A 26,967-nucleotide genomic window follows, 5' to 3' on the forward strand; every position below is an offset into this window, starting at 1 on the left:
TCATAGCATAAATTGGTTTAAGCCATGTTTTGAAATAGGTGCAACCCGAGAAAACGCCTCTAAACAAGATTGACCATCCTTTAACCTACTAACCAAAAAAATCCTCCCAACAAATGCTCCCCCATACTCTTAAAACCGACAAAATACAAAACAAAATATTTAGCTCATACACCTCGTTTTTTTTCGCTCCTAAGGACTTAAATAACCGCCCAGGAGCCTCATTTCGGGTTCTATCGATCGCTTTTAGTCTCGCCGACGTGGGTGGCTGCTTCCCTCCACTTCCTCCGGGAGGAGATGGGGAAAGGAGGGAGTTTGTCGCCCACTTTCAGACTTGTTTTTGTCCCGGTATTTTGGAGAATTTAGATGGTCCCCGGGGGTGACGCAGGGCGAGAGGTGCGTGGGTTATTTGTGTTATTTCGCAGATATTAATTGGATCGTCACCTCACACCAGTCTGGAGGTCAAATAAGGGATACGAGTTGAAATATGATCTCTTTTTTACGCCATTAAAAGTATTAATGCTCACAATTTTATTTGATAAAACAACTGGCCGTATTAAACCCCCGTAGAGAATTAGAGATGCAGGGCAGCTGCATTCGTATCCGACCTTAACCTCGCGGATCGAGCTAAATGAAATTTGTGTCAAGGATTAGGGGATGTCGGGGAATGGGGTGACCTACTTTAAAATCAGGTGGATGAATAGGGTGGCTTGTTTATGACAAAGGTGGAGTAATCAGTATCTGATAACATATTATGTTGAATACATATTTGATAAATATACGCAGGAATTTCTGCACACATCAAAAATATTTTCTTACGGTAAATCGTCACTGTCATTTAAGATATTATCAAATGTTCTTTTTCGAGTACCATGCAAATTGATTATAATATAATATATAATCATGGTTCCACCATTCCATGGCCCCTCTGGTTTAAGCTAATGCTGGCTAAGGAATATGATATCATCGGGATAATTTATACTTCCCAAATACAGATCAAGCTCATTAGCCTACTGAGGTGTGCTCAGAAAATAACGGGAATTTTAAAATTTCGCGGGTTTGAAGAGTGCAATAATTTTTTTAATAATATTGGTATATGTCCGTAAATTATAATAAAATTTTCATTTGAATTCATTGTTTACCTTTTCAGTGAGAGCTGTTATGGTTACACGTGTTTTTATGAGCTCGGCGATTTTAATTTGTTAAAAAAAATTTATCGAAGACCAAATTTTGCCTAAAAAAATTAAATAAAGTGTGTGAAACGTTAACACAGGCCTATGGTGAGTCTGCAATGAGTAAAACAAGAATTTACGAGTGGTATAAGTGTTTCCAAGATGACCGTGAAGACGTTGTAGATAATAAACGCCTTGGTCGTCCCAGCATATCAGCAACCGATGAATACGTGGAAAAAGTGAAAGAAATGGTCATGAACGATCGCCAAATCACAATAAGAGAAGTCGCTGGATCAGCAGTAGGAGTCACCTAATAAAATCAACGATGATGCAAAATCACTGGAACGTTTTAAAACAGGAGAAGAAACATGGACGTTTAAGGAAGATACGACAAAACTAAGGAAGAGGCATTTTGGATCACCCAGGTCGAAAAAGGTTCGACAAGTGCAGTGGAACGAGAAGGTTATGCTTACTGTGTCCTTCAATTTTTAATGGCATAGTGTATCATGAATTTTTGCCACGAGGTCAAACGGTCAATAAGGAATACTACCTACAAGTTCAACGCCGTTTACATGAAGCAATTCGAAAAAAACGCCCGGATGTGTGGCAAAATAATTCATGGCTTTTGTATCACGATAATGGTTCATACTTCATTGCTTGTTCGTGAATTTTTGTCCAAAAACAATACTGCAACGATGCCTCAGCGTCTATATTTGCCAGACATGAGTCCGTGTGACTTTTCTATTTCCGAAAGTAAAGAGAACCTTAAAGGGCCGTCGTTTTACAAGCATAGATGCCATGAAATGCGTACCGCTGAAGGAGCTGAAGGCTATGCCAAAGTTCGAGTTTGAGACGTGTTTCGAGAATTGGAAGAAGCGCTTGCACAAGTAAAAATAACTAATGGGGACTATTCTAAAGGCGATAACATTACTGTAGACGAATAAATAAATATTTTTTCCAAAAAACTAAAATTTCCGTTATATTTTGAACACACCTCGTATTTCGAATAGATTGACAGAGTTTGATAAGACCCTTTAAGTTACCACTGTATTTATTGCCCCCTGTTGTAAAAAAGTAGTGTCAAGAGAAACTATCAAAATCAGGAACCTCAGAATGGGTGTCCAAGTTATTGATTCTCGTCAGCATAACTATGAATCGACTCTAAAATAATTTGTTTAGAAGGAATTTCATTAGAGTTAACATATAAAGCCACAAGATTTGAGATAGAGATATGCGTTACCCTGTATATTACTCAACTTTTCAATTCTTCTGAATATTTCAGTCGTATACTAATTTTCAACTGTTTCGGAAGTCAGCTCGAATGTCGAGGGGTTTAGTTTTGTAGATAACGTTTTTGACGTATCCCTATAAAAACAAGTCTAGTGATGTCAGATCAGGGGATCGTGCTGGCCATTCCATCGATCCTCGCCTTCCTATCCCCCCGATTTGGAAATAATTGGTTGAGGTACTGCCAAATTTGGTAAAAGGATGGTGCTCCATCTTGCTGAAACCATATGATGATATTAGCTGGAACTTGTGGATTAGGATATAAAATTGTCAAATTTGACACGGCATTATTTTGGAGCAGTGTAAAAAGTCACCATTCAGATTGCTATTGATGAACAAGGAACCTTTGATATGGCCTCCATCAATTCCTGCCAAAACATTGCCCTTTTCAGGGTGTTGGGTATGTTGTTCTCTCATTCAGTGAAGATTTTCTTTGGACCAATAGCGGTAATTTTATCGATTAGCATGACCATGAAGTGTAAAGGTGCACTCACTAGAAAACAAAACCTGCTCTGATTGAATCTCATTTTTATCTAACTTTGCATTCATTTGTTCACAAAAATCGTCTTCCATGAGTTCCTGAGTTGGTATCAATTTATAGAGATGCATTTTATTTTCTTTCAATGTTCGAATAATCCACGAATGGCTAACATCGAACATTGCCGCTGCTTTTCGACCAGAAGTATGTGGATTTTCCTCAAACTCATCAATGCTTTTTAATATGCCTTACATGTCCAAGCTCACGAAACTACCTTTCTAGTTTACTAATCGTCTCTTGGGATATAGGGGGAAATTGGGAAATTTTTCATGGAATAAGCAACTTGAATTTGTTTCCGTGTGTAATCTCTCGATTATGACACTACATATATGATAAGTATTGTTGACCAAAGTGAATAACACAATTTTATTTATTTTTTTATTCTCATATCATAACAAGGTAGGTTGAAATGGTTTATATTTACTTTCCCATCATCAAAACTGAAATGCGAAAAAGGTATTGAGTGTGCTGTAACGAACTTTTGCAATAAATCGGAGAACACTTAATATCTTCGAAATATTCTGAAGAATTCAAAAATTGAGTAATACAGGGTGTCGCGTTTAAATTAAGAAAGTTGACAACATTGGCCACTGCTATATGACACACCATGTATATATATATATATATATTTAAATAAGCAAGTAAAAATACGTATTTACGTGTCCGTGAGCGTTTTGTCGAGAATACCCCCATTTATTTGTTATAGAATTTATTCTATATGTCTCATACATATTCTATAACTCTTATGCTAGTATTGAATGTCTGGGAATATAAAACAATAAAATGCATACTTTTTTTTTTACTTGTTTTAACACAAAAATTAAATTCGTAAATTTTCCAATAAAGAGTAAATTTTTAAGATCGTAAAAAGAAGCTTTTATATAACTTAAGTTCAAACAAATTTTTTATCAAAATTCGACAATCTCATTACATTTTTTCACATATTTCATAGGATATATTTGGGCACCCAACCCTCGTGTTGGGCGCCAAAAGTGCCCAAACCTCGACCGACTTGTCATGATAAAACACATTAAATTCTTCCTTTAACGTGAGTTTTTTCTTTAAAAAAAAAAAAGCTCTTGGACTAAAAGCACCATGAAACGTTCGTCGTGCCCTTGAAAATCTTAGCGCAGACCCAGTGAGTGAGACCGTAGACCGTTTTGCGCTACCAATATCACAGTCACATCGTGTTTTGGTTCGCGTGGGGCTTCGCCTATCGCCGTCTGGCTGGGAAATCGCGAAAAACCCGCGTAATTGGAACGCACGCAATGTCGGGAATTTGTTTTTGGTAATTTGTGCGGATCAGGAGATGTGTTTGTTGTGTCTAAAAGAAAAACAGGAAATAAGGGTGGGATTTTTTCGCGGCATTTTCATATATAATGCGTAGATGTTTACTTAAAGGCTGATTGTAAATTTCGGCTTAAAGTTTCAACTAAGTTCTTTTGTATGAGATTTTCTACTTATGTTAATGATAATTCCATTTGTCATCAGTGGGATATTCCTTAATCTACTAGGTCATTCTCAAGTCTTATGAGATTTAAAGATTCTTATTATCTTGGTTTTCTCGTTTGGAAGTGTAAATGAATGTTTACCTACCCCTTAGACTAATTATATTGCAAACTGTAGGTATCATAAAGTTTATTTTTACTGCTAAACCTTGCAGATGACTATTAAAACATTTATGCATTAAAAAAGTAGATTGGTTACTGGTGTGTTATCTGCATGTAGTTAACCTTTCTCCTTAATTTGTAACACCTTTTGCTTTTATTCCATCTTCGTTTATCCAACAAAATCCAGTTTCTTTCATTTATAATTCCTCTCATTTCATCTTTGATGACATCATTGATTTTGGGAAGTGTTCATCTGCATTCTATTAATTCGGTTTTCATTATTTTGTTCTTTTATTCTTATTTAAGTCACTTTTATACTTATTTGTTGATATTTTCTTTTGTCCAATTGTAATGAGACCAAAAGGTGGCTCTGACAAATTTCAATATTTAAAAAAACGTTCAAACTCAAAATTTTGCCACTTATACTTATATTACTTACACTTATATTCTAGCTTGTTTTAAGAATCTTGTTATATTTTTTATCCTAAAATCCAATTTTCTTCAAAAAGCTTATAGTTTTTGATAAAAATGTTTTTAGGTTAATTCATCCTCACGTATATTTAGTTCTCTTATTATTAATTTTCCTCTTTTTTCTTTTTTTAGAAAAAGACCATCATACGGTTATTTTTATTTAGTTTTTTCTTGTTGCCAATTTTTCATTTTTCCAATGAGGTCAAGGTCGTCGTCCTAATAAAGTGGGAAATTGTGAAAACTTTCAAGCAAATTTATGGTGAAAAAAAATGTTAAAAATAGTAAATGTGTAAATTTTCAAAAAAATCAGTTTAAGATTTAGTCGGTTCTTAGATTTTATTAGGATACTCTTTCAAAGGTCCTAGTCCTCTCCCACAATTTTTAAGATATAAAATTTTCGAAAGATCTTTATGGGAAGATTAGTCATTTAACAACCCTCATGAATTCATTCGGTTTTTTCCATATCCTCGCTATTTTATAAATCCTGCGAATCTGAAGAGCTACTCAGATTTTGTTACATTTTGGAAGTCATTATGAAAAAATCAATCTTCATAATTTCAACAGATTTTCCATATCCATAACTACATATCTAATTCTACTAAGACAGAGAGGAATAGTTGATCTCAAAATTTTTTACATTCTGGGATTCTTTCAAATTTTCTCTGATGATACTCATTTTTCGTTGGCAGTTTTGGGGATATTCATTATCCAAACTTCCTCATTTTAGCAACTCAATTATCTTATTCTAGTGGCAAAAAGACCATAACTACTACATATTCAAAGATTTTTAGAATGTTGAAGTGAATTTATGGAAGAAAATGGCGTGAGTTTTGACCTTTTACAAAATTAAGCGACTCTTTTGCAAATAGCTACGCATGTTATATTAAACCTTGGAAAGCCATTGGGGGAAACTGAGTTCTAAATCTTTATTATCCAAACGATTTTTTCCAGATGCTTGATTTACTAATTCTAATGATTTTAATAATTCTTTAAGCGAATTGAGGTAAAAGAAATTTTCTAAATTCTAGGATTTTTTCAAGTTTTAGATCATATTCAACTTATATTTCAACATTTTCATGAAAACACATTTTCGGGCAAATTAATGAATGTAAGATCATAATTCTTCCATATCATCAATTAATACTTCTTAATTTTTTTATATTCTCACCTGTCTTATTCTAATGAGACCAAGATTGTTAGAATCTTGAAGTGAATAAGGGATAGAAAATATGATCACAGTTGGTGAGTTTAGTCTTTTGTAAAATCCTCCGATTCCTGAACAGCTACTTAGATTGTGTTAAATTTTGGGAAGCATTATGGGAAATCTGGGTATTCTTTTAATAATTCTAATGCTTTTTCCAAATCATTAGCTATCTAATTTTAATGAGAAAAGGAGTAGCAGTTGGAGATTGTGCAGAAGTTTTTTACATTCTAAGATTCCCTCAAATCTTCTCAGGCCATTTTGGTGATATTCTTTACCCAAACATATTTCTAAAAACTCATTCATTTTCTTAACCATCCTATTCTAGTGGCCATCCAAAAGGCCATAACTACTAGATATCCAAGAGTTTCTAGATCATTTCAGAACATTTTCAAAATCCTGCGATTCCTTTGCGAAGAGCTACTCATGTTGGAACTCAAACTTTGGAAGGTCATTGTGACCAATGAAGGTCATGTGGTCAAAAACCGAGATCTAAATCTTCATTCAACAATTCAGAAGATTTTTTTCATATCCGTCGCTTTCTAATCCCAATGATTTTGGGAACTTTGAAGCCAACTGAGCTCATACAAAATTACACATTTTCGAAATTCTGGGATTTCTACAAATCATCTCAGATCATGTTCAACTTAAAATTGCAACATTTTCATAAAAACCCGTTTTCGGGAGATTCATTTTCCAAAGTTCATTGAAATCAATTGAATTCTTCTTAACATATTCTCATCTACTCTAATAAGACCAAGATTGTTACAATTTTAAAATATTGAAAAACTTATTATTTTAGTGAATGTTATGTTTTTTAAAATCGTGCGATTTTTGAAGAGCTACTCATGTTATGTTAAACTTCGGAAAGCCATTTCGGAAAAAATATTTTTTTCGATTCTTTTCAATTGGATTCAGAAAAAAATACGAATTTTCTAAATTTTGGGATTTCTTCAAATCTTCTTAGATCATATTTAACTTGAAATTACAATATTTTCATGGAAACCCATTTTCGAGGGATTCATTACCCAAACTTCATAATTCTTCCATAACATTAATTGATCCTTCTTAACTCTTTCATATTCCTTTAGTTCTTTCTAGCTTGCTTTTTACGTTTATAGATTATTTCATTTAAATTCAGATCTCCTTTATGTTTTTCTTCTTCTACCCTATGCTTGCAGCATGTAATACAAGTATCACTTCTAAGGTAACCAAACGAGAAATTAAATTTTGTTCTGCCTTGGTAGATCCAGTAATGATCACTGAATTTTTAATTAATCAAACTGTGCGATTGGTAATTACATGTAATGAAAGGAATTATTATAACAGATTGGTATTTGAAAAACTTTTTCATTTCTAATAACTCTTACTTGATATGCACAAGAACTATCGTTAACAGAGGGTCATTTTCCGGCTTCCTATTTCGTCTTCGCTGTAGGTCATTTTTAAAATCCTGCGATTCCCCAGGAGCTACTCAGGTTGTGTTATACTTTGGAAAGCTATTGTAGGAACACTCTTAATTTTTATATTTTCAAGGATTCTTCCATATTCTCTTTAAAAAACCCTAGTTGCTGTTACGGTTGGAGAAATTTTACACATTTTGCAGTTTTAGAATCGAAAAAATGGTCAAAAGTGGCAAGTTAAGAAGTTTTCAGAATTTTGGTATTATTTAAGATCTAACTAGGTCACATTATGCTTTAGAATGCCATTGCGAGATGATAAATGCTACGATTCTTTAACTGTCTTGTTCTAGTAAGACTATCAAAGAGGCTTTAGTTGCTACAAAGTGGCCAAATTCTAAAAATCTTGGGAGTTCTTACGATATAATCTGAACACTTGAAATTTTGGAGCCACATCTTCCATTATGCAATTCTAATGGCAATTTGGGTCAAAAAAATTAAATATTTCTAAATTTTCAATATCATGTGCTTGTCTTTTTTAATGTTACTTCTAATAATGCAGATGAAACTTTTTGTTTTTTTTTTGATTATGTATTTTTTTCTTAACAAATGTTTATGTTGTGTAATAGTGATTTTGATTTGTGCAATCTCTATTATTGGGTTGGCATGTGCTACTTGGGCTAACCTTAACTCTTGAGAACGAACATGAATGACATAGGTGGCTACATTATTACACAAATCTATTGTTGTCGACTATGTGACTTCCAATGATGCAGATGAAACTTTTTAGGTTAAGGTTGTGTGGTGATTTTGTAATCTGCATTATTGGATTGGCAGGTACCGATAAGGCTTTGAACTAAACGGCATGTGGTTTTTGACATAACTTCAACTCCAGATAACAACTGACAATAGTAACAATGACAAGCGACAAAATGACATTATTACATAAATCCATTGTTGTCAACTATGTGATTCTACCATAAAAAAACTTAAATTTTGTGCAGTTTTTTTTACAAAGTTTTCTCATGGATGTTATTTAAGCATTGAGCCAGATGGTAAATACACTCCTTTAACTGACCAATAAATCTATTAACGCCATATATCATGGCCATACCGGCGATTAAATATATCTCTTTTCATAATACTAACAAATGATCCATTTGACATTTAAAACTGGCCAGTTAATAAATGCCAAACGAAGAGCTTCCCCCCGAGTCATTATTTATAATTATTATATCAATAAAAAAAATAAAATGCGAGAAGCAGAACGAACAGTTTTTTCGAATCGTAACGTTTTTTAACGAGCTTTTTATGATTTGTCCTATCGCAATGTCAAAGTCTACAGACGGTCATGGTCATCGTATTATTTTTTTTTTATCACAAATACACAAATGATTGCAGATAATCTATCGCGAAGCGCATACGGGTTTTTCGGTAAATATTTGCGAGGTTTTTTATTGCGCTGTAGGCGTGTAGGACCAATGAGGTACAAACTTGAATGGATATTTTGGAAAAAAAAACTATTCACTTTACTATTTTTAAATCATTCATTTGATTTATTGATACAGTTTTTAATATATACATTTGATATGGATAGGTGTGTAAGAAAATGTGATATACAAAGGTATGCAGATGATACACAATTGCGTATAAGCTTTAATAAAAATAAAATCAACGACACTGCTATAATTGTAAATGAATGTCTCGAATCTATTTACACATCTTTTCACAATAATGGGTTGAAACTTAATCCATCCAAATCAACTGTGATTTTTTTTTGGTCCAGACAAAGACTTAGCTCGACAATGTTCTTGAATATAAAAATCTTGGAGTTTTTTTTATCATAATTTAAGGTTTAAAACCCATGTAAGCAAAGTTATGCAAAGGTCAATTATTTCACTGAAAAATCTATAAAAATAAAGGCATATTAAATACTTTCCCTAAAAAACAACTTTCTGAGTCATTGGTTCTTTCCCACTGTTTGTACGCAAATATTGTGGATAGTCCCTGCTTGGATGTCCAGTCTAAAGCTAGGCTACAAAGAATACAAAATTCTTGTATTCGTTACATATTTTTCCTTACAAATAGAGACCATGTAAGTCACAAGTTGAGCTTATTGAACTGGTTAATGGTCGTTTGCACCACTTCTCTTTAAATTTGTGGCACAACTAAGTACAACTTAGATTTAAGGTTGAGCTTAACTTTAAATGGCGTTGCACGAATGATACTTACTTTTTTTTTTAATTTAATATTGTCAACGCTTAGCAACATCGTAAATAATCGACTGATTTGTTGCTAGTGCTTGCTACAAATTTGCATGGACCAATAAAATTGGTAGAATTAGATGTCACCTTCGACATTATTGACGTTTCATTATTTATTTATTATTTGATTTGGTATTTGTTCATCAACATTTTAAGGTATGTTTATGGGTGATATGAGCAATTCTTGAGAAAAGGAGAATATTCGGAAGCATGCTCCTAATTTCACAATTAGAGAAAAAACGCTTTAGCTAAATATAGTTTAAATTTATAAGGGAATTATAGAAAATAAACAAAGAAATCCGACGACTTGGAAGGATAAGGACAATGTATGGGGACAAATTACAAATACCTTCAATGCAGCAAATGAGGAAATAACCTAATAAGGACAAAGAAAAACTTATATGACAATATTAGAAAATATGTTAGGAAAGTGGCTAAGGAAAGAAAGGAAATAAAATGAATTTTAAGGTTAAAAATACCAAAGGCTCACATAATCCAAAGAATAACTGCTGCTTAGTATAGAATCAGTTATAAGTAAAGCTTAACGTTAAAGTTTCTGGTGAAAACAAAATCTGACACATGAAAAAGCTCACATTTCGCTCCAGATTTATTTTAGATATTTTAAAGCTTATATGTAGATAAATTGTATTTAATTTTCCTTTTGCATGCTCTATTAAGCAAACAGCTATGCTGCATTTCGCTCAGTAAAAAATAAAGACGCATTTATTTTAGATTTTTTTTGATTGTTCAAAATGACCAGTGACGATCATATTATGAAAAAAAAATGTTAATTAATATTGTAAATGTGGAGTCTGAGAGTCGTCAGCTGTTGAAGGATAACCATAATAATGGTAATCTTTGGTAGAGGTTGTTTCCTCAAGATAGAGTTGAAATAGATTTAATAAATACAACTCAGTTTTTTCGGACTGAACAGAATATTCAATACTTGAGGAATAAAATATTATGGTTAAGTAATATATTATGGGATATAAATTATGATCATTTACTAGTAAGAGGAACAACTAAAATATGCGTATTTAGATATATTTTAGTGTTTTGACCTGAAATTCACGATTTGGAGCCTACTACCATATCGTTTACTAACTATATGCACAATTTTATAATTAGCCATAATGTATACTACAAAACTTTGGAAAAAACTACCTATTAAGTATTCAAAATGGCGAGTGACAACCATATTCTGAAAAAAAAAGAGTATATTAATATTAAAAATGCGGATTCTGAGAGTCACCAGCTGTTAAAGGACAACAATAACAATGGATCTTTGGTAGAGCTTGTTCCATTATATGATTCCCTGGCTCAAGATTGAAATAGATTTAATAAATACAGCTCAGTTTTTTCGAATCTAATAATTCATTAGTGGGTTCTTGATTAGAATATTCAGTGCTCAAGGAATAAATTATTACTCTAAGGCAATGCATTACGTGATATAAATGATGATTATTTGCGGGCATATTAGGAGCAACGAAAATCAGTGTATTCAGATAAATTGGAGTGTTTTGACCTGAAAGTCACGATTTTGGAGCCTTATTAGAATATCAGCATCGTCGCACTGTATATACATTTTAATAATTAGCTGTAATTTATACTACGGAACTAGGGCAGTCAATTACTATGCATCAATATGGAGATAAATATATCTTGTGCAAACTGCACACAAAAATATACTTTTAGTTAAATCTCTCTGTTTATCTCTTTGTTTTGTCTGTATTGTCTTGGAGGCTCTCATGCACCACAGTACGTATCCTACTGAAGGAGTATGAGATTTATTTCTAAATTCTTATGCATGATTCGTCATTTCCCATGGTAACTAAAAGAAAAGAGGATAAGAATATTAACTGTCCGCAGGGTTTGTCGCATTAAGAAAAAGGATTAAACTGTATAATCTGGCTACCAAGATCAATATCAAGTGCTAAAGCCAAATACATAGATCCTTCACTTACATTATTATTAATAGGTCTTCCAAAGGTACAAAAGCAATGTGGTCCGTTATAAAAAGCCTTAAGGATAAAAATAATAGTTCAACTAGGGTTTTTGAGCTTAGAGTTGTGGAAAGAATAAAAAAGTAATATAAGGAAATGGCTAACACCGCTGTAGTTGCATAATCTCTTCTGGAACAAGTGGAATAAGCTGTTCAAATTGTGCAAAACTGAACTGACTCCTATTTTCTGTTTGCTCATAAGCCTGCTCTTTTTTAAAAGTAAATTTCCTCAAAAATGAAATATTTTCGCGAACTATCCACTTGTTAGTTTGCTTTCCAACATTTTGAAAATTATGGACGTACCTACTCAGGAACAATTTTTAAGCTTTCTGAACAGATGAAAAATACTATTTTACAGTAAACATGGTTTTACCAAAAATGCTAGTACAGAAACTGCTCTCTTTTTATTTGTGAAAACTGTTACGATTTGTCTGGACAAAGGAGTACATTTATGTATTTATGTAAGCTAGACAGATATTGTGTAAGAGGCAGTACTTACCAGCTACTACAGCCACAGGTTACAAAGAGACAACTGTGGTTCTTTTACAATATATACACCAATGACCTAAATAAGATTTTAGGTCAATTGAAGAAGATAACGTGAAGGCATTTTGCAATGTTGATGACATTAATATTCTCTTTATATCAAACACATATAGAGACCTAAAACAAAAATGTAAGGATATGAAGAAGTCATTATTTGCAATTAAACAAAGAAAAAAACAATGGTCTTGCATTTTACATTAACCTGACAAAAAAAGCAATATAACTTATAGTTCATTTACAATTTCTGGAAAACTAATACTATGCAGCATGACCCCCCAATAGTGAAAAAGTGGATGTTGTAAGCTAAAGTCTGCTTGTTACGGCCGCAAAACACTGTGAGAAAACCACTATATTAACTCTGTATTAGGCCAATAATTTCCTAAGTTATCTAAGAATTAGTATACTTTATTGGAGTAACTGAATACAAATCTAGTGAGAGTTTTCTGCCTCAGAAATATGCCACGAGGATTTTATTCAATGCATGTGCAAATCAGCTTTTAGACATAACAGAATTTGGCAATATACGTTTTAGTTTGGGATTTACAAAAACAGAATATTTGGTAGTGTTCAGGACATTTGCTTCTATAATACAAGATCTCTTTGCAGATTATTTGTATAGTTTTTTGTTTTTTTTTTTTAATTAAATGAACGATAATTATTACAATAGCTTAGCAACCAAGGTGTCATGTCATCAAATTCAAAATCGCAGTTTGTCTTGGAAAAAAACAGGTTTTTTCGCGAATATTCTTTTTTATTATATTACTGTACAATTTGAGATCTTAAGCTAAGAAGCTTAATTTAAGAAACATCCACTTTTCTTGAATTAGACCACTGACATTTGTGGAATCTCAAATACTATATCTCGGACATTTATTTCCTCATGATTTAATAACTTGCCCTTAGAGGTCGTATTGGTACTGTCTTCTAATTGAGATTAAAGTCATCAGGCCGCTTATTAAGCAAATTATAATGGACACTTCAAATGAAAGTTAGAAAACCTCTGTGACAAAATTATGAAATATTAAGATGTAGAATTGTAGAGGTGGAGTATCATCAAATTTTGTCCTAGATTAAAACGTCTCTTAGCAATTTTAACTAATTTTATGTAATTTAAGTATTAAGGATCATAAAAGACGTTGATTTTGACATTGGGAGCTGTGAAATATGTCTTAAAATTAGCATATTTCTCCTAATTAAGCACAATTGTCAATTATATTTTTTTTTAATGTAATGTTTATCCTTGGTTTGAATCTGATACTTCCTAATTAGCCAAATTAACATTCCCAATAAAAGAATTCTTAGACCAATAATTTGATAATATCGAAAAGTTTTTCTTTAAAAATGACCGTTTTTTCACGTATATTTGTTATTTATGGTATAGATTAATCATTTATATAAGATTTTATATGTTTTTCCCATCCATCGGTGTCCAACGCCAATAATTTCAATCTACTGCATTATTTAGACATTTGCCTAATTTAATTTAATTTTGATGGACGAACAGCTGGAACTCTCGTGCATATTAAAAACTGATAATATACAAATGATAAGTATTAGGCATTACATATTTAATTATTTCATAAGCTATATTATTTTGAAAATGCTGCGTAAAATCTACAGTTTAATTTGCTGGCATATAGTTAAAAATTTTCCAAACATTTTTAAAATCAAATTGAAAATTTGCATGATTTCTCACAATCCCATATATATATTAATACTACAAGAATATGCCATACCTATACTGCCTGCAAATGTAGGAATATAGATGCACTATCAATAAGTAAACCTGATTACGTAATAGGCAGTTAAATCGCTCAATCCTCTGTGACTAACATTTTATAATAATAATAAAAGACCTAAGAAAAGATCTCCTATGAATATGGAGATTGCTATCTAGGCGAAACAAAACATCCAATGGAAGTAAAAACGAAGGAGTATTGAAATTGAACAGGAGAACTATTTAAATCAGAGACAGTGGAACATCTTCAACAGAGCTTAATAACTTGGTCAGAGGTCAGAGCTTTGCCATAATTTCTGTAGAGTGTAGAGTGTCTAAATCTGTAAAGTACTAAAAATGAACTAAATAATGTCCTTCAGAATAATTTTAATGGAGATTTTTAAATTTATGAGCCTTAATTGAACAGAAAAAAAAACTTTGTCATCATTGTTTTTCAAGATAAAAACATTAAATTTATAAACAAAAATAATTAAAATAAGTATGCAGTCGTATAAGTCTGTAGTATTTTTCAATTATTGCCTTTCGGTGAAGTTGAAAATTATCCTCATTATATTTTTCCATAGAAACAAGGTAAAACCACCATTTTAGTCGATTTAGTTGTTTTCTACTGCGAGTGGATTTTCCAACCGTTTATCTAAAAAATAATACGAAATTATTGGAAAAAAATACGCATCTGACATGATCTAAACTGCCATGATTGATTTTTTTCGGGATTATTGGATTTTAAATTAATAGTTTTTATTTAAAATTATGGAACATGGAGCCATTATTTTCCTGATATTCTGGCACTATTTTAAAATTAAATTCGTCAATTCATGTTTATGTTTTTAGTATTGAAATTATGCAAAAATATACTGAGATTCATTAATATTTTAACAGTACCATAAAGTTACAGAAACTACGTGAAGAAAGGATAGTAATATGAAAAGCTGTTACCTCATGAAAAACACTTTTCAATAATGATATTTTTAGTATGAAATATTTGTTTTCCTATTTTGTTCGCAATACAGTTAGAATTTTTATGGTTAAAAGAAAAACGCTGAAAAAAAAACAAATACTTTTTAAGTTAAAACAGTGCCACACTATTATTAAAATATCATAATTTGAGAGATAAACATAATTTTTCATGTTAATATCCCGAGGATGAGAACAGAATTTATCGAAAAGTCTAAATATCTATAAAATCCCCTAGAGAAGTAGAACCATTTTCAATAAATTAATTTCAATTGCGACAAAACTTCATTTAATAAGTAGTTGAAATAAAGCAAAAATTAAGTATTTTTCAAAATTCCCGGAGCTCCCACTTTTCACATCATATGGCAACAATGCTAGAGCGGATACCCACGATCTGTGACGAGTCCTCCCGATTTCTCTATAGTCTAACCGACAAGCCTACTGACTGACATTTGGCAATACGCTTACGCTTTTCTTATTTCATGACGTAATAGGACAAGCTGGGCATAGGCTCTTAAAAATACCTTTTTTAGAAATTACTGTAATAAATTGAGTTTTTTTATGGTAATCACTCATAAAACAGACTCAAAACTGAGTCCCTTCCGTTTTGACGGTCGTTAATCGAGGCGCATCGCCGATCCGATGTCTCGTCTACCCAGTGCGATATTTTTAAACATTTTCGAAACATTTGTTTATGCACCGACAGCCGTTCAAGTTCATTCAGTCCGTCTTTGTCGATCCTACTGTATGTCTGTCTGTGTGTCTCTTAATAATATAATATATATATATTTTTTTAATGGTGCAACAATGTTAATCAGTCCAGTTTAATTTTGCAGAGCTATAATAAATAAACTGTTGTCGAAACGGGTTTTAAAGAGTGATAAATCGTATGTATATGTTGTAAAACGGTCTGTGATAAATACGAGGTGGTAAAGAAAAATGATGAAAAAGGAGAAACCGATGATGTCGGTGACGGCAATTATACAGGGGGCACAGCAGCAACATTGGGCGAGAGGGGGGTTCGGGGGGTTTGCCGAGCCTCAATTTCGTTTAGGTAAGATTTTGTCTTAAAATTAAACAAAAAAAAAAAACAAATTAAGTATATACGAAAAAAAAAATTATGTGTTGGTGTAAGCCACACTTATCTCAATGACAGTCACATTCAAAATCGATAAAATTGAAATATTTTCGAAGTTGTTCGGGAAAAAACCAAATTTAATGATTTTTTCCTATGCGTGTATGAAGAATAAAATTACGTTTTCGATTGGTACTTTTAAATAAATATTTTTCGTAAACTGAGAATGCGACTTTTCGGTTTTGGAAGACTGAGAAGGAAAATACGACCATTTTCTTACATTATTAGGAAAAAAACCAACATTTTGCAAACTAATTTCAATTTGCAAGCAAAATTTCCTTGCAAATTATGTGCGTCAAAAGGTGGCATAAAAAACAAATTAAGAAGTAATTATAAAATTAGGTATATTAAAAGTCCTAATTAATTAAAATTTAAATTAAGCCAAATAAAGAAGTTGACACTTTTATGAGAACTTTTTTCAATTTTTTCCATTTGAAAGTGTTTAGCGTTTCATACGGAAAAACCGTAATTTTCCAACATTTTTATGTCTTTAAGTAACACAGACTTATGTCAATGACATAGTTTAAGACAAGGGACAACATCCGAAAAAACCCACATTTTGCAAAGCCATTACGAGTATGTCAACGCAGTGTAAGCCTAAGAAGGATAAATCTGATGAATTAAATTTATTTTCAAACTAATTGATTATTTTTGATTAAATTTATTTTCGAATAATAATTTGGTTTCGGGTGCCCATAATTAAATTGTTTTTTTTTAGATGCAGCCCTCTACTTTATTTTTATTTAATAGCAATGATTTAGCACAACTACAATGACTCACGTGGACAGCAATGTGTAAGAGAAAGATCTATACCTACAATGTTTTGGAACTTAATAAAATTCAAATATTTCTAAAATTATCCGGAATTAATCTAAATTTTGCAAAACCATTTTAATGTTCCATGATGTGCCATCAACATCAACAATTTCATTTTTTGAGTCTTAAAGGCTCTGTCTTAACATCTGTCAATACCTTTCTTTGACCTACACATTTTTATTGGCATCTATCTAAGTCTATCTTATTCTAACACATTTTCTTATGAGAATTACTGTACTGTAGTGCAAATATTTATTAAAGCTCACTTAAGATAATCAAATAATATTAGTAAGTTCTAAATAAAAGTCCAAATACATTCTTTCATGCATAGGTCCACTCATATAACACAAAATTACTTATTTTATTACTCTTTATAAAATAGTGTGTTAAAAAAAGACATATTCATGCCAATAATGATGTGTAAGATAAAGTAAGGTATATTCGATTAAGTTCGTAGCGATGTATAACATTAGAGACATCAAAGTTGTGTATTTTAGAGCTCAATAAAATGTCGCTTTGATACTTCATATATCCCCGAATTTATCTAGAAAACCCCGAAAAGAAAAGGGAAGAATATTCCATTTGTATCTTACACGTTATTCTTTATGACATAAGTCTGCCTTTCTTTAACACATTTTCTTATAAAAAGTTATAAAATATACTGCAAATATTTAAAGAAAGACAGATTTGCGTCAATAATATTGTGTAAGACAAAGAATGAAATAATCGATAAGTTGGTAATGAGGTTTGAACGTTTAAGGCGACAAAGTTGTGCGTTTTAGAAGTTAATATATTACCAAAATTATCCGGAAAACCTCAGAGAGAAGAGAGATGAATATAACATTCTTACACGTTATTGTTGACATAAGTCGGTTTTTCTTGAATTATCAATAAAAATGTGTAAGACAAAGAATTATATATTAGATGAAGTTCATAGCGAAGTAGGGATGTTAAAGGTGGTAAAGCCACGGCATTGATACTTGTTATATTAAATATATTATATTAATATGTGTTTATATTATATTAAAATTATACGGAATATCCCGAAAATAAAAGAGAGTAATATAATGGTTAAAATGTCTTCTACTCCCTTCTGTTGTTTCATTGTTCCTCTATCAGGTTTCTGATACTCATGGCTTTCTCTATGCCTTCTGTCCAAGTTTTCTTCGGTCTCTCTCTCGTTTACGACAGTCTTGTTTCTTCCATCCTTTGGACAGATCCGTACTATATCAGCTGTTTTTGCTCTATGTCTGTCATGATCCAACCATCTATTCCCATTCGTTGTCGTACATTGTCTGCTTGGTATACCCAGTACCAGTAATCTCCTAAAAACATCCATTTCAGTCGCTCCATGTTGTTTTGATTTTGTTTCGTTATTCTCCATGTCTTTGCTTTATAAGTTAAAATGCTTTCAATGCGTGTTTCATATATGTTGTATTTAATACATCATTTTCCAAAGGCATCCTTTGATTCTTCAGGCTTGTATTCTTTTCTTTATTTCTCTGTCGTCTTTTTCAAAAGAGTCAAAATTTACACCAAGATTTGTGTAAACGTTGCAACTAGTTACTTCATCTATATCTAATTGGATGTTAGATGGTTCTGCTCCTATAGGGAGATATTTCGTTTCCTGTGTATTGATTTACAGTCCCCAGTTATTATACTTTTCTTGCAAATTTTCGTGCCATTTATTGTAAGTCGTCTTTATCGTTTGCTATGATAACTTGGTTGTCAGTAAATTGAGTATTAAGGCCTGCCTTCGATGAAAATGAAAGAGAAAATGCCCATCCCGTTGCATTTTCTCTTTCATTAGTACTACATAGATCTTGAATAATATAAGTAATGCACACCTATCTGTCATTCTGATCCTGCAAGTAAGTTGTTGAAACAGTTTTTCTGACCCACATTTGATTAGTTCAGCGGAAATTCCTCCTGGACCTGCAGCCCGACCGTTTTTCAAATTTTGTACTACATTCTTGATTTGATCATTTTTGATCATAAATGTATCACCCTCTACTATCACATCCATATGTGTGTTTAACAAATATTCTTCTCTGTTTTCAGTCAACAGCTTTTAAAAATGACCGGTCTATTTCTTTGTTGGTATATTCTGGACATTTGTCAATTTTTTTAAGTCGGACGAAGTTTAGTTAGTTTAAGTTAAGTTCGGACTAAGTTTTTTATGGATTTCCAGAATTCTGAGTGCTTTTTTCGCCTGTATTAATATTAATTTTCCTACACTTTTTATCCCACATATGTTTCTGTGCTATATTTATAGTTCTTTAGGTTATTTTTTTTTTTAAATTTTTAAGTACTGGTATTTGTTTTCCCGGTGTTGGCTGCTCAACCATTTTTTATATAGTTTTTTCTTTTGATATAGAAATTTTTCGATCTCATCGTTCCACCAGATAGTACAGTCAATTTGTCATGGAAAAAGGCTACTTTAAAAAAAATATCCGATTCTCTGATTTTGAAGGATCAATAGTGGTTCATGAGAGAAGCTTAAATTCCAAAAGTTGAGAGCCCTCCGTTTTTTGGGAAACTCCAAAAAATGTTGGATTCGTTTTTTTGGCTAAACCGTAGGTCGGACAGAAAAATTAATCAGACATAAAATGAAAAGAATCTTATTCTCTACAATTCATCTCATAGGCCCAAAGCTGTAGAACAAAAATTGGAAAAGCTAGAGGGCGTTAAAGTCACCAAAAATTTCTTTTTCATCGCAAGAATTGCAAAAATGTAGAGGTCAAAAAACCTCTATAATTCATGTATGCTTTTTTTTTTTAAGATTAGCGGTTTTTGAGATATAAAGCATTTAGTACTAATATGTTCCCGTTTTGTGTATACATTGCATAACATGTGTTGCAGAAGCTGTTTCACGTCGCCTAAAGTTTGCGCATCGTAAGACTGAAGTAATTCTAAAAAGGTATTTCTACTTCCCTTCTTTGACAATATTTTTTGACAACTCAAAAATCGCCCATGTGAAACAATATGAAACTGAATTTGTTAACATTAATGTAAAACAGTACTTTATAAATTAAAAAAAAAACATATAAAGATGGCGCTATACGTTCGAAAAATTGACTTTTTCGTAATTGAAACGTTTTCTTACTTGCACAAGGTGAACAATTTAGTTGAAGAGAAAAGAAAATGTGAGTGATAAGTAGTAATGTGAGGACGCTGCTGTATGTGACTGATTATATTTAAATAAAGCATTTAAATTGATGGAATAGTAAGTGGTAGCAAGTGATGTTGATCGATGACAGTGTTACAACAATACAAAAATACAAAAATATGGTCAATTTTTTCGTATCTGAAGTTGACGTTTCTGCTTCGTCCAGTACAAAAGGGTTCTCTCTCTGGGGCTGGGGTATTGTGGCAATTTGAACATTTGCGAAGGTAGATCCTCAACGTCATTCTCCTCCAAATTGACCGGGGAAATATTGCTGCAGTTGCAAAAAGGGAAAATAAATTTTTGGTGAGTTTGGCGCCTTTAGTTTTTCCAATTTTTGTTCTACAGCTTTGAGCCTATAAGATGAATGGTAGAGAATAAGATTTATCTTCATTTTATCTTTCTTCGTTTTATCTTCATTTTACGTCTGATTAATTTTTCTGTCCAACCTACGATTTATCCAGAAAAACGAATCCAAATTTTTTTTGAGTTTCCCAAAAAACGGGGGGAGGAGGCTCTCAACTTTTGCAATTTAAGCTTGTCTCATGAACCACTATTGACCCTCCAAAAATTAGAGAATCGAATATTTTTTTTTTAATGTTACAGATTGACTGTACTAAGAGGTTCTTATTATGCTGCACAGTTTTTAATCCGACTGCTTCTTCTGTAGCTCTTTTCATACTGTTCACTATGTTGTCACTTTTTCTACAGGTTGCTGATATACTTGTTACTACGTAAGAAGTTTCTCGTCTAGTCTGTTCTGGTACAAACTTTTAGTACTTTGATTGGTTAGACTATCTACATTATGTAGTTTGGTTGTTTGTGCACTTCTTTGTTCCTTGGTATTTGTGAACTTCTCAGATCTGAATGTGAATAGCAGTTTTGCCCTTATATACATATACACATAAATCCTCTATATGCTCGTACGTCATTTATTCGTAACATCGAGTTTTGTCATTACTATTACATAGTTAATGATGAGGAGTAAGGTTTACTCTGTTTGTGTATGAATGTCCTTATGTCTGGACTATATATTTTTAATGGATGTTGGCACATTTCTATCAGTCTCTCAACGTTGTCGTTTGCAATAATTTCTTCGAATGGTCCTACTACTGAGTCAGTAATCCTTTGACCAACTCCACTATCATCAAGTAAGTTCATCACTGATTTGTTCAAAAAAATCATCCTTTTTTGCTAGTAGTTCTTTATCCGATATTGCTTATAGTCCAAGGATTGTAACTGGTTTCTGATTTATAGTAATATTAACCCGAATAATATTTTCGTTGATAGAGAGTAATATACCATTCTTTATGTTACACGTTATTATTGACATAAGTGTGTCTTTCTTTTATACATTAACCTATGAAAAGTACCAAAATATAGTTACAATTTTTATATAAAAAAAATACTTATGTCAATAATAATGTGTAAGAAAAAGAATGTGCATTTTAGAGTTCAATTAAATGTCGTGCTGATACTTGCTATATTGCCAAAATTATCGGGAAAACAATGAAGAGAGAGACCAATGTACCATTCTTTATCTTATTCGTTATTATTGATTAAGTCTCTCTCTTTCTTTAACACATTATCTTCAGTATGGACGTTAAAGTTATGCATTTTAAAGCTCAATAAAATGTGGCGTTGATACCTCATCCAGAGTTATCCAGAAAACCCAGATTGAACTATTTTATATAATATATTCATTATTTTAAACGTTATTATTGACATAACTCGGTGTTTCTCTAAAACATTATCTTATGAAACGTACTAAAAATAATTAAAGTGCAAATATTGGTTTAAATAATCAAATACTGATTATTGTTAATTTTAAATAAAAGTTCAAATACATCCCGTTCAAGTAAGTAATATGTTAGGGAAGGACAGACCTATATGAATATAGCAATGGGTAAACAAAAAAAGATATACTTAATCATTCGTGGTGAAGTATTGACGTTAAAATGACGACTGTCATTTTTATTAAGTTTTTTGCAATTTTAAATAACCCAAATAGCAACGATCTGTATCCCATATCACAACCAATAACATTAACATTTCTTAGAAAAGTCCTTCTTTGTCTTACACATTGTTACTAATATAGGTCCGTTTTTCTGTAAGACATTATTATATGGTCACCCTGTATGTATCATATTATTGTCATAGGATTTAATTTTGGCAGCCATTATTGGCGAGTAACCAAATTAAATTGATTAAATGTGCAACCTTAGGAGTCCTTTTTGTAACCCGAAAATGAATAAGTAAAACGGGTCAAGTTTTAAAAACTGATTCAACTGTTACGAGACGACTATAATTGTTTTAATAACAAACGATAAAAGTTATTATTCAAAATGGTTTGGTACGTGACTCAACCCCTTAATATTATGAGTTTTTACTTTAAAAACATTAATTTGATCTAGTTTTTGATTTTTAAATTCTAATTGTTATATTTTTTTATTTAAGGTTACCCATGTGCTAATGGTAAGTAGGCAAAATTGTTTTAAAAGAAAACATCATTATGTGTTTGTCATTTCATTTCATTTTATTCACACCGTCATAACTTTTGTTTTGCACCAAACACCAAACCCATATGTTGCTCTGAGTGTTTTAAAAATACAAAAATTGGGTTAATAGACCATTATAGTGTGCCTATCGCAATCTTTTTTCAAACATTTCGTGCTGTTTGGCAACTTTTATTATTTTTAAACGTTTGCTCCACTTTTTCATATTTTAGGCTCTACATTTAAGAATTAAAATGATCTTAGAATTATTCCAGTGGCGTACAGAAACATCATTTCAAGTAGGTAGATCTTTTGGTCAAAATTTGACAGATTTAACAATTTACCTTCTTATTAATCTAACAGATCCCCAGTTGACTTTAAAAAACAATAAACGAGTACGATTAGCCACAAGAAAGAACTTGATGCTAACAATTTTTTCCATTTGTCCAAAAAAAAACAATTGTTAAATATTACCTAAATAGATTTTTTATTAAAATCCAAGAAAATTAATAAAATATACTCTAATCCCCTCGAGATTGAGTCTACCGATTACCCTTTGAACTTGCCGCAAAAGGTTTTTTGCTGATGATACTTCGATCGTTTGGCATGGAAGTAGTGTTGAGGTACTAGAACAAATTACTAATACTGATTTACTTTCGATAAGAATTTGGTGTAATAGTAATAAACTATTCTTTAACTTACGAAAAACTAATATGTTAAACTTCAAATGTTCTCTAGCTAACATCTCTTTAAACCCCAATCAAATACTGCTAAATTCCTGGGTCTCACAATTGATGATAATTTAAAATATGAGGAACACATAAGAATTTCCAAAAATGCCAATATTTTGTTGTGAAAAAATTGAAAAAAGAAAATATTTTTAGTGGTTCTCAAATTATAACCAAAAATGTTCGGTAAAAAATAAAAGTCATAAAATATGGTTTTAAATTCTTCAAATTTGGTCCTCTAAACGTTAAGTGACAAAAAAACTTTTAACTCAAAGTTTTTGAGGCAAAAAAAAACATTTATATATAACATTGTTCAAAAATAGTTGGACATTTTTATTTGCAATTAAAATTGCAAGATTGTTCTACCCTTCTCCAGGTAGTCGATGTAGATCACACCTTGTGAATCGCAGAAAATGGTGGCCATCACCCTTCTGGCCGATGGGACCGTCTTCGCCTTCTCCGGAGAATGTTTGCCGGGTGAAGGCAAAAAAAATGCGGTCAAACCTTAAATGATTTTTCTATTCAAATCTTGAGTTCAGAGTGGCGTTTTTACACTTAAATTCATTATCGGGAATTCTGCTATTTTGTTGCTAAACAATTATAAAAGTATATATATATATATATAGGGATTCCTGAGTTATGACCAAAAATCTACGTTAAAAAATAAAAATCACAAAACTACAATTGGGTTTTAAAATCTACAAATTTGGTAGCTCTTGGACCTTAGATGACAAAATTGCCTTTCACTCAAAAAGTTTTTGAGGGCCTAGAAATGTTCGTATATAAAATTATTTGAAAATTAATATATTTTATGTGTTTAACTTGTTTTTTAATTTGCAAAATAAAAAACAAGTTTTAAAAATAAAAAACAGTTTATAAAAGTCAAAAATTGATAAAAAATTAGGTACTATATTAATTATAAGGTGATCTTTGGACCTTGGATGATAAAACGCCTTTACCTTAAAAGGTTTTTAAAGCACAAGAAACGTTTCTTCTTGTATATGAAATTTTTTTAAAAATATTGAATAATTGATAAAAGAAATTAGCTAAAAAAAGTAGCCCGACCAAAAGTGCTTTAACTATCCAAATTTTTTAAGTCAGACTGGCATTTCTAATCTCAAATTTATCCTCAGGAATCCTACTATTTTTTCGTGAAAAAATTGTGACAATGTTTCCAGTGTTTCTCAAGTTATGACCAAAAATGTCCATCGAGTAATAAAAGTCATAAAATTACAATTTGGTTTTAAATCCTTCAAATATGGTGGTCTTTGGACCTTAGATCACAAAATTCCCTTTAACTCACAAAGTTTTTGAGGCACAAAAAACGTTTATATATGAAATTGTTTGAAAATAATTGGACTTTTTTATGTGTAATTCTTTTAAATATATTCCAACTATTTCATAGAAATATTTTCAATAAAAGTGAAAAATTGACAAAAGAAATAAGTAAAAAAAGTGGCCGAACCACAAATGGCCTGACAATTCATATTTTTAATTCAAAATTACGTTTCTATCTTTAAATGTATCCTTAGGAATCCTACTATTTTTTCGTGAAAAAATTTGTATGAAATTGTTCGAAAATAATTCGCTCCGTTTATAGAAGAACGTCATAACCCAAAAATTAATATTTGTCAAAATAGCGGTTTAAAGATTAATGATTTTTTACTCTTTTGTAACAATTTTGCAGACAAATTAAATGCTTTTATTGTGATTTTAGACCTGAAAGTATAGTGGTTAAAAAGTGACATGAGATTTACACTTGATTTGTGAAATTTATGATTTATGAACACTTGAAAAAATGCATTATTTAATTTTTTTTTTAACTTTATCGTCATATGTATGACAATGTGTATTATAACTTTGTTTAAGAAAAATATTTAAACTTTTTTAGTATTGTGACGCTGAAATAGATTTGAAATAAAAAACAATCTTTGTCTTTTTTTGTATTAAGGAAGTACAAAACTTAATATACAAACAATTCTTTCAATTTTAAGAATTCTGATGTCGCTTAATTTATTCTGTCCATAAGATTTCCAATCCTTCCATTTAAATATTTAAATCAAAAAAATCCTCAAAAACTTAGCTCCTTTATTTGAAAAGGCTTACCACTTTTTTGCAGTTCGAATTAAAGTTATGTACTCGTTAGGTAAATATATTGGGCTTGATTTTAAGTAGCGCTTTACTTGCCGTTCTATTACGGAATGTGCGCACAATTCCCCTCATTTTTCGTATGTCCCGTTACAAGGAATTTATGCGCAATTATCCGAATAAAAAACCAATTCAAGATCGTCACATTCGGATCTAGCCTTTGATGTATGTTCTATATAGCTCAGCAAGCAAGATCCTATTTTATTTGCTTCTCGATTGCCATTCGTGTCATCCCAGACATAGCAGAAACATTCATCTAAATTTGCTATTCCTTTCATTTCATAGATAGTAAAATTTAAGACATTTAATTTAGACTTATTGTAGAAAAGAGAAACATTACCCTTGGGGCATGGCAGGACAGCTTGTAAATCAAAAACAGTGACACAGCGAGAAGTCATGATTGTCGCTAATTCTTGTTTTGTCGTTATCTTTTTCTAATCGCGATAAATCCTTTTCTATGATATGGTGTTCGTAAAAATTAGGACAAAATTAGGACCAAACGAACAGTCTCTCTTGCGAATTAAGTAAGAACTGTCATTCTTTCGCATAACCGATCAGTTAATCTGATGAAGTGTAAAACGACACTTGTCATCTGTCGGTAATGTTATGAAGTGCAAGTTGTGACGGTCTTTCACATAAATAATAGGTTAGATTATGAATTGTTTTTATAACTTATCTACAAAATACAATTTTTTTGTTTTGAATTGTACTTTTTTATGTGTAATTCTTTTACTAATATTCCAACTACTTCATAGAAATATTTGCACTAAATGTGAAAAATTGATTAAAGAAAATAGCAAAAAAAAGGGACCCAACCAAAAATGCCCTAACGATCCATATTTTTAATTCAGACTAAAGTTTCTACCTTCACATTTATCAATAGGAATCCTACTATTTTTTTGTGAAAAATTATGAGAATGTTTTCAGTGGTTCTCAAGTTATGACCAAAAATGTCCATCAAGTAATAAAAGTCATAAAATTACAATTTGGTTTTAAATTTTTCAAATATGGTGGTCTTTGGACCTTGGATGACAAAACCGCCTTTAATTCAAAAAGTGTTTAAGGGACAAAAAATGTTTATCTATGAAATTGTTCGAAATGGACGAATTGGACTTTTTAATAATAAATAATAATAATAATAGTAATATTAAGGTATAGTTAATTAGCAAAAATGTGCTACACATATAAATAAAATATGATATTAAATTGTTATTTGTTGCGTTTCACTTCATTTTTGAAAAATCAACAATTTTTCTGTGTATTTAATAAGCGTAAGGACCCTTGTACGGATTTTATTTT

General features: G+C 31.4%; 1 protein-coding gene across 6 annotated transcripts in view; it reads left to right on the forward strand.

Moving 5' to 3' along the window:
• LOC126740118 (retinoic acid receptor RXR) overlaps positions 1-26,967 on the forward strand; it is a 79,781-nt gene that overhangs the window by 22,485 nt on the left and 30,329 nt on the right. The window contains exons 1-3 of one of the 6 annotated variants that reach the window (XM_050446029.1): positions 4,201-4,342; positions 16,017-16,234; positions 22,755-22,772. The exons of 1 other annotated variant lie outside the window; for it this stretch is intronic. In XM_050446029.1, coding sequence (XP_050301986.1) covers positions 16,120-16,234; positions 22,755-22,772 — 133 coding nt within the window. In that variant the 5' untranslated portion in view covers positions 4,201-4,342; positions 16,017-16,119. Of the gene's footprint in view, positions 1-4,200; positions 4,343-15,844; positions 16,235-22,511; positions 22,651-22,754; positions 22,773-26,967 lie in introns of those variants that run through there. 4 more of the 6 variants (XM_050446028.1, XM_050446033.1, XM_050446031.1 and 1 more) reach the window with 4 other exon arrangements.

This window comes from Anthonomus grandis, chromosome 9, assembly GCF_022605725.1.
Source record: "Anthonomus grandis grandis chromosome 9, icAntGran1.3, whole genome shotgun sequence".
Taxonomy (NCBI): Eukaryota; Metazoa; Arthropoda; class Insecta; order Coleoptera; family Curculionidae; genus Anthonomus; species Anthonomus grandis.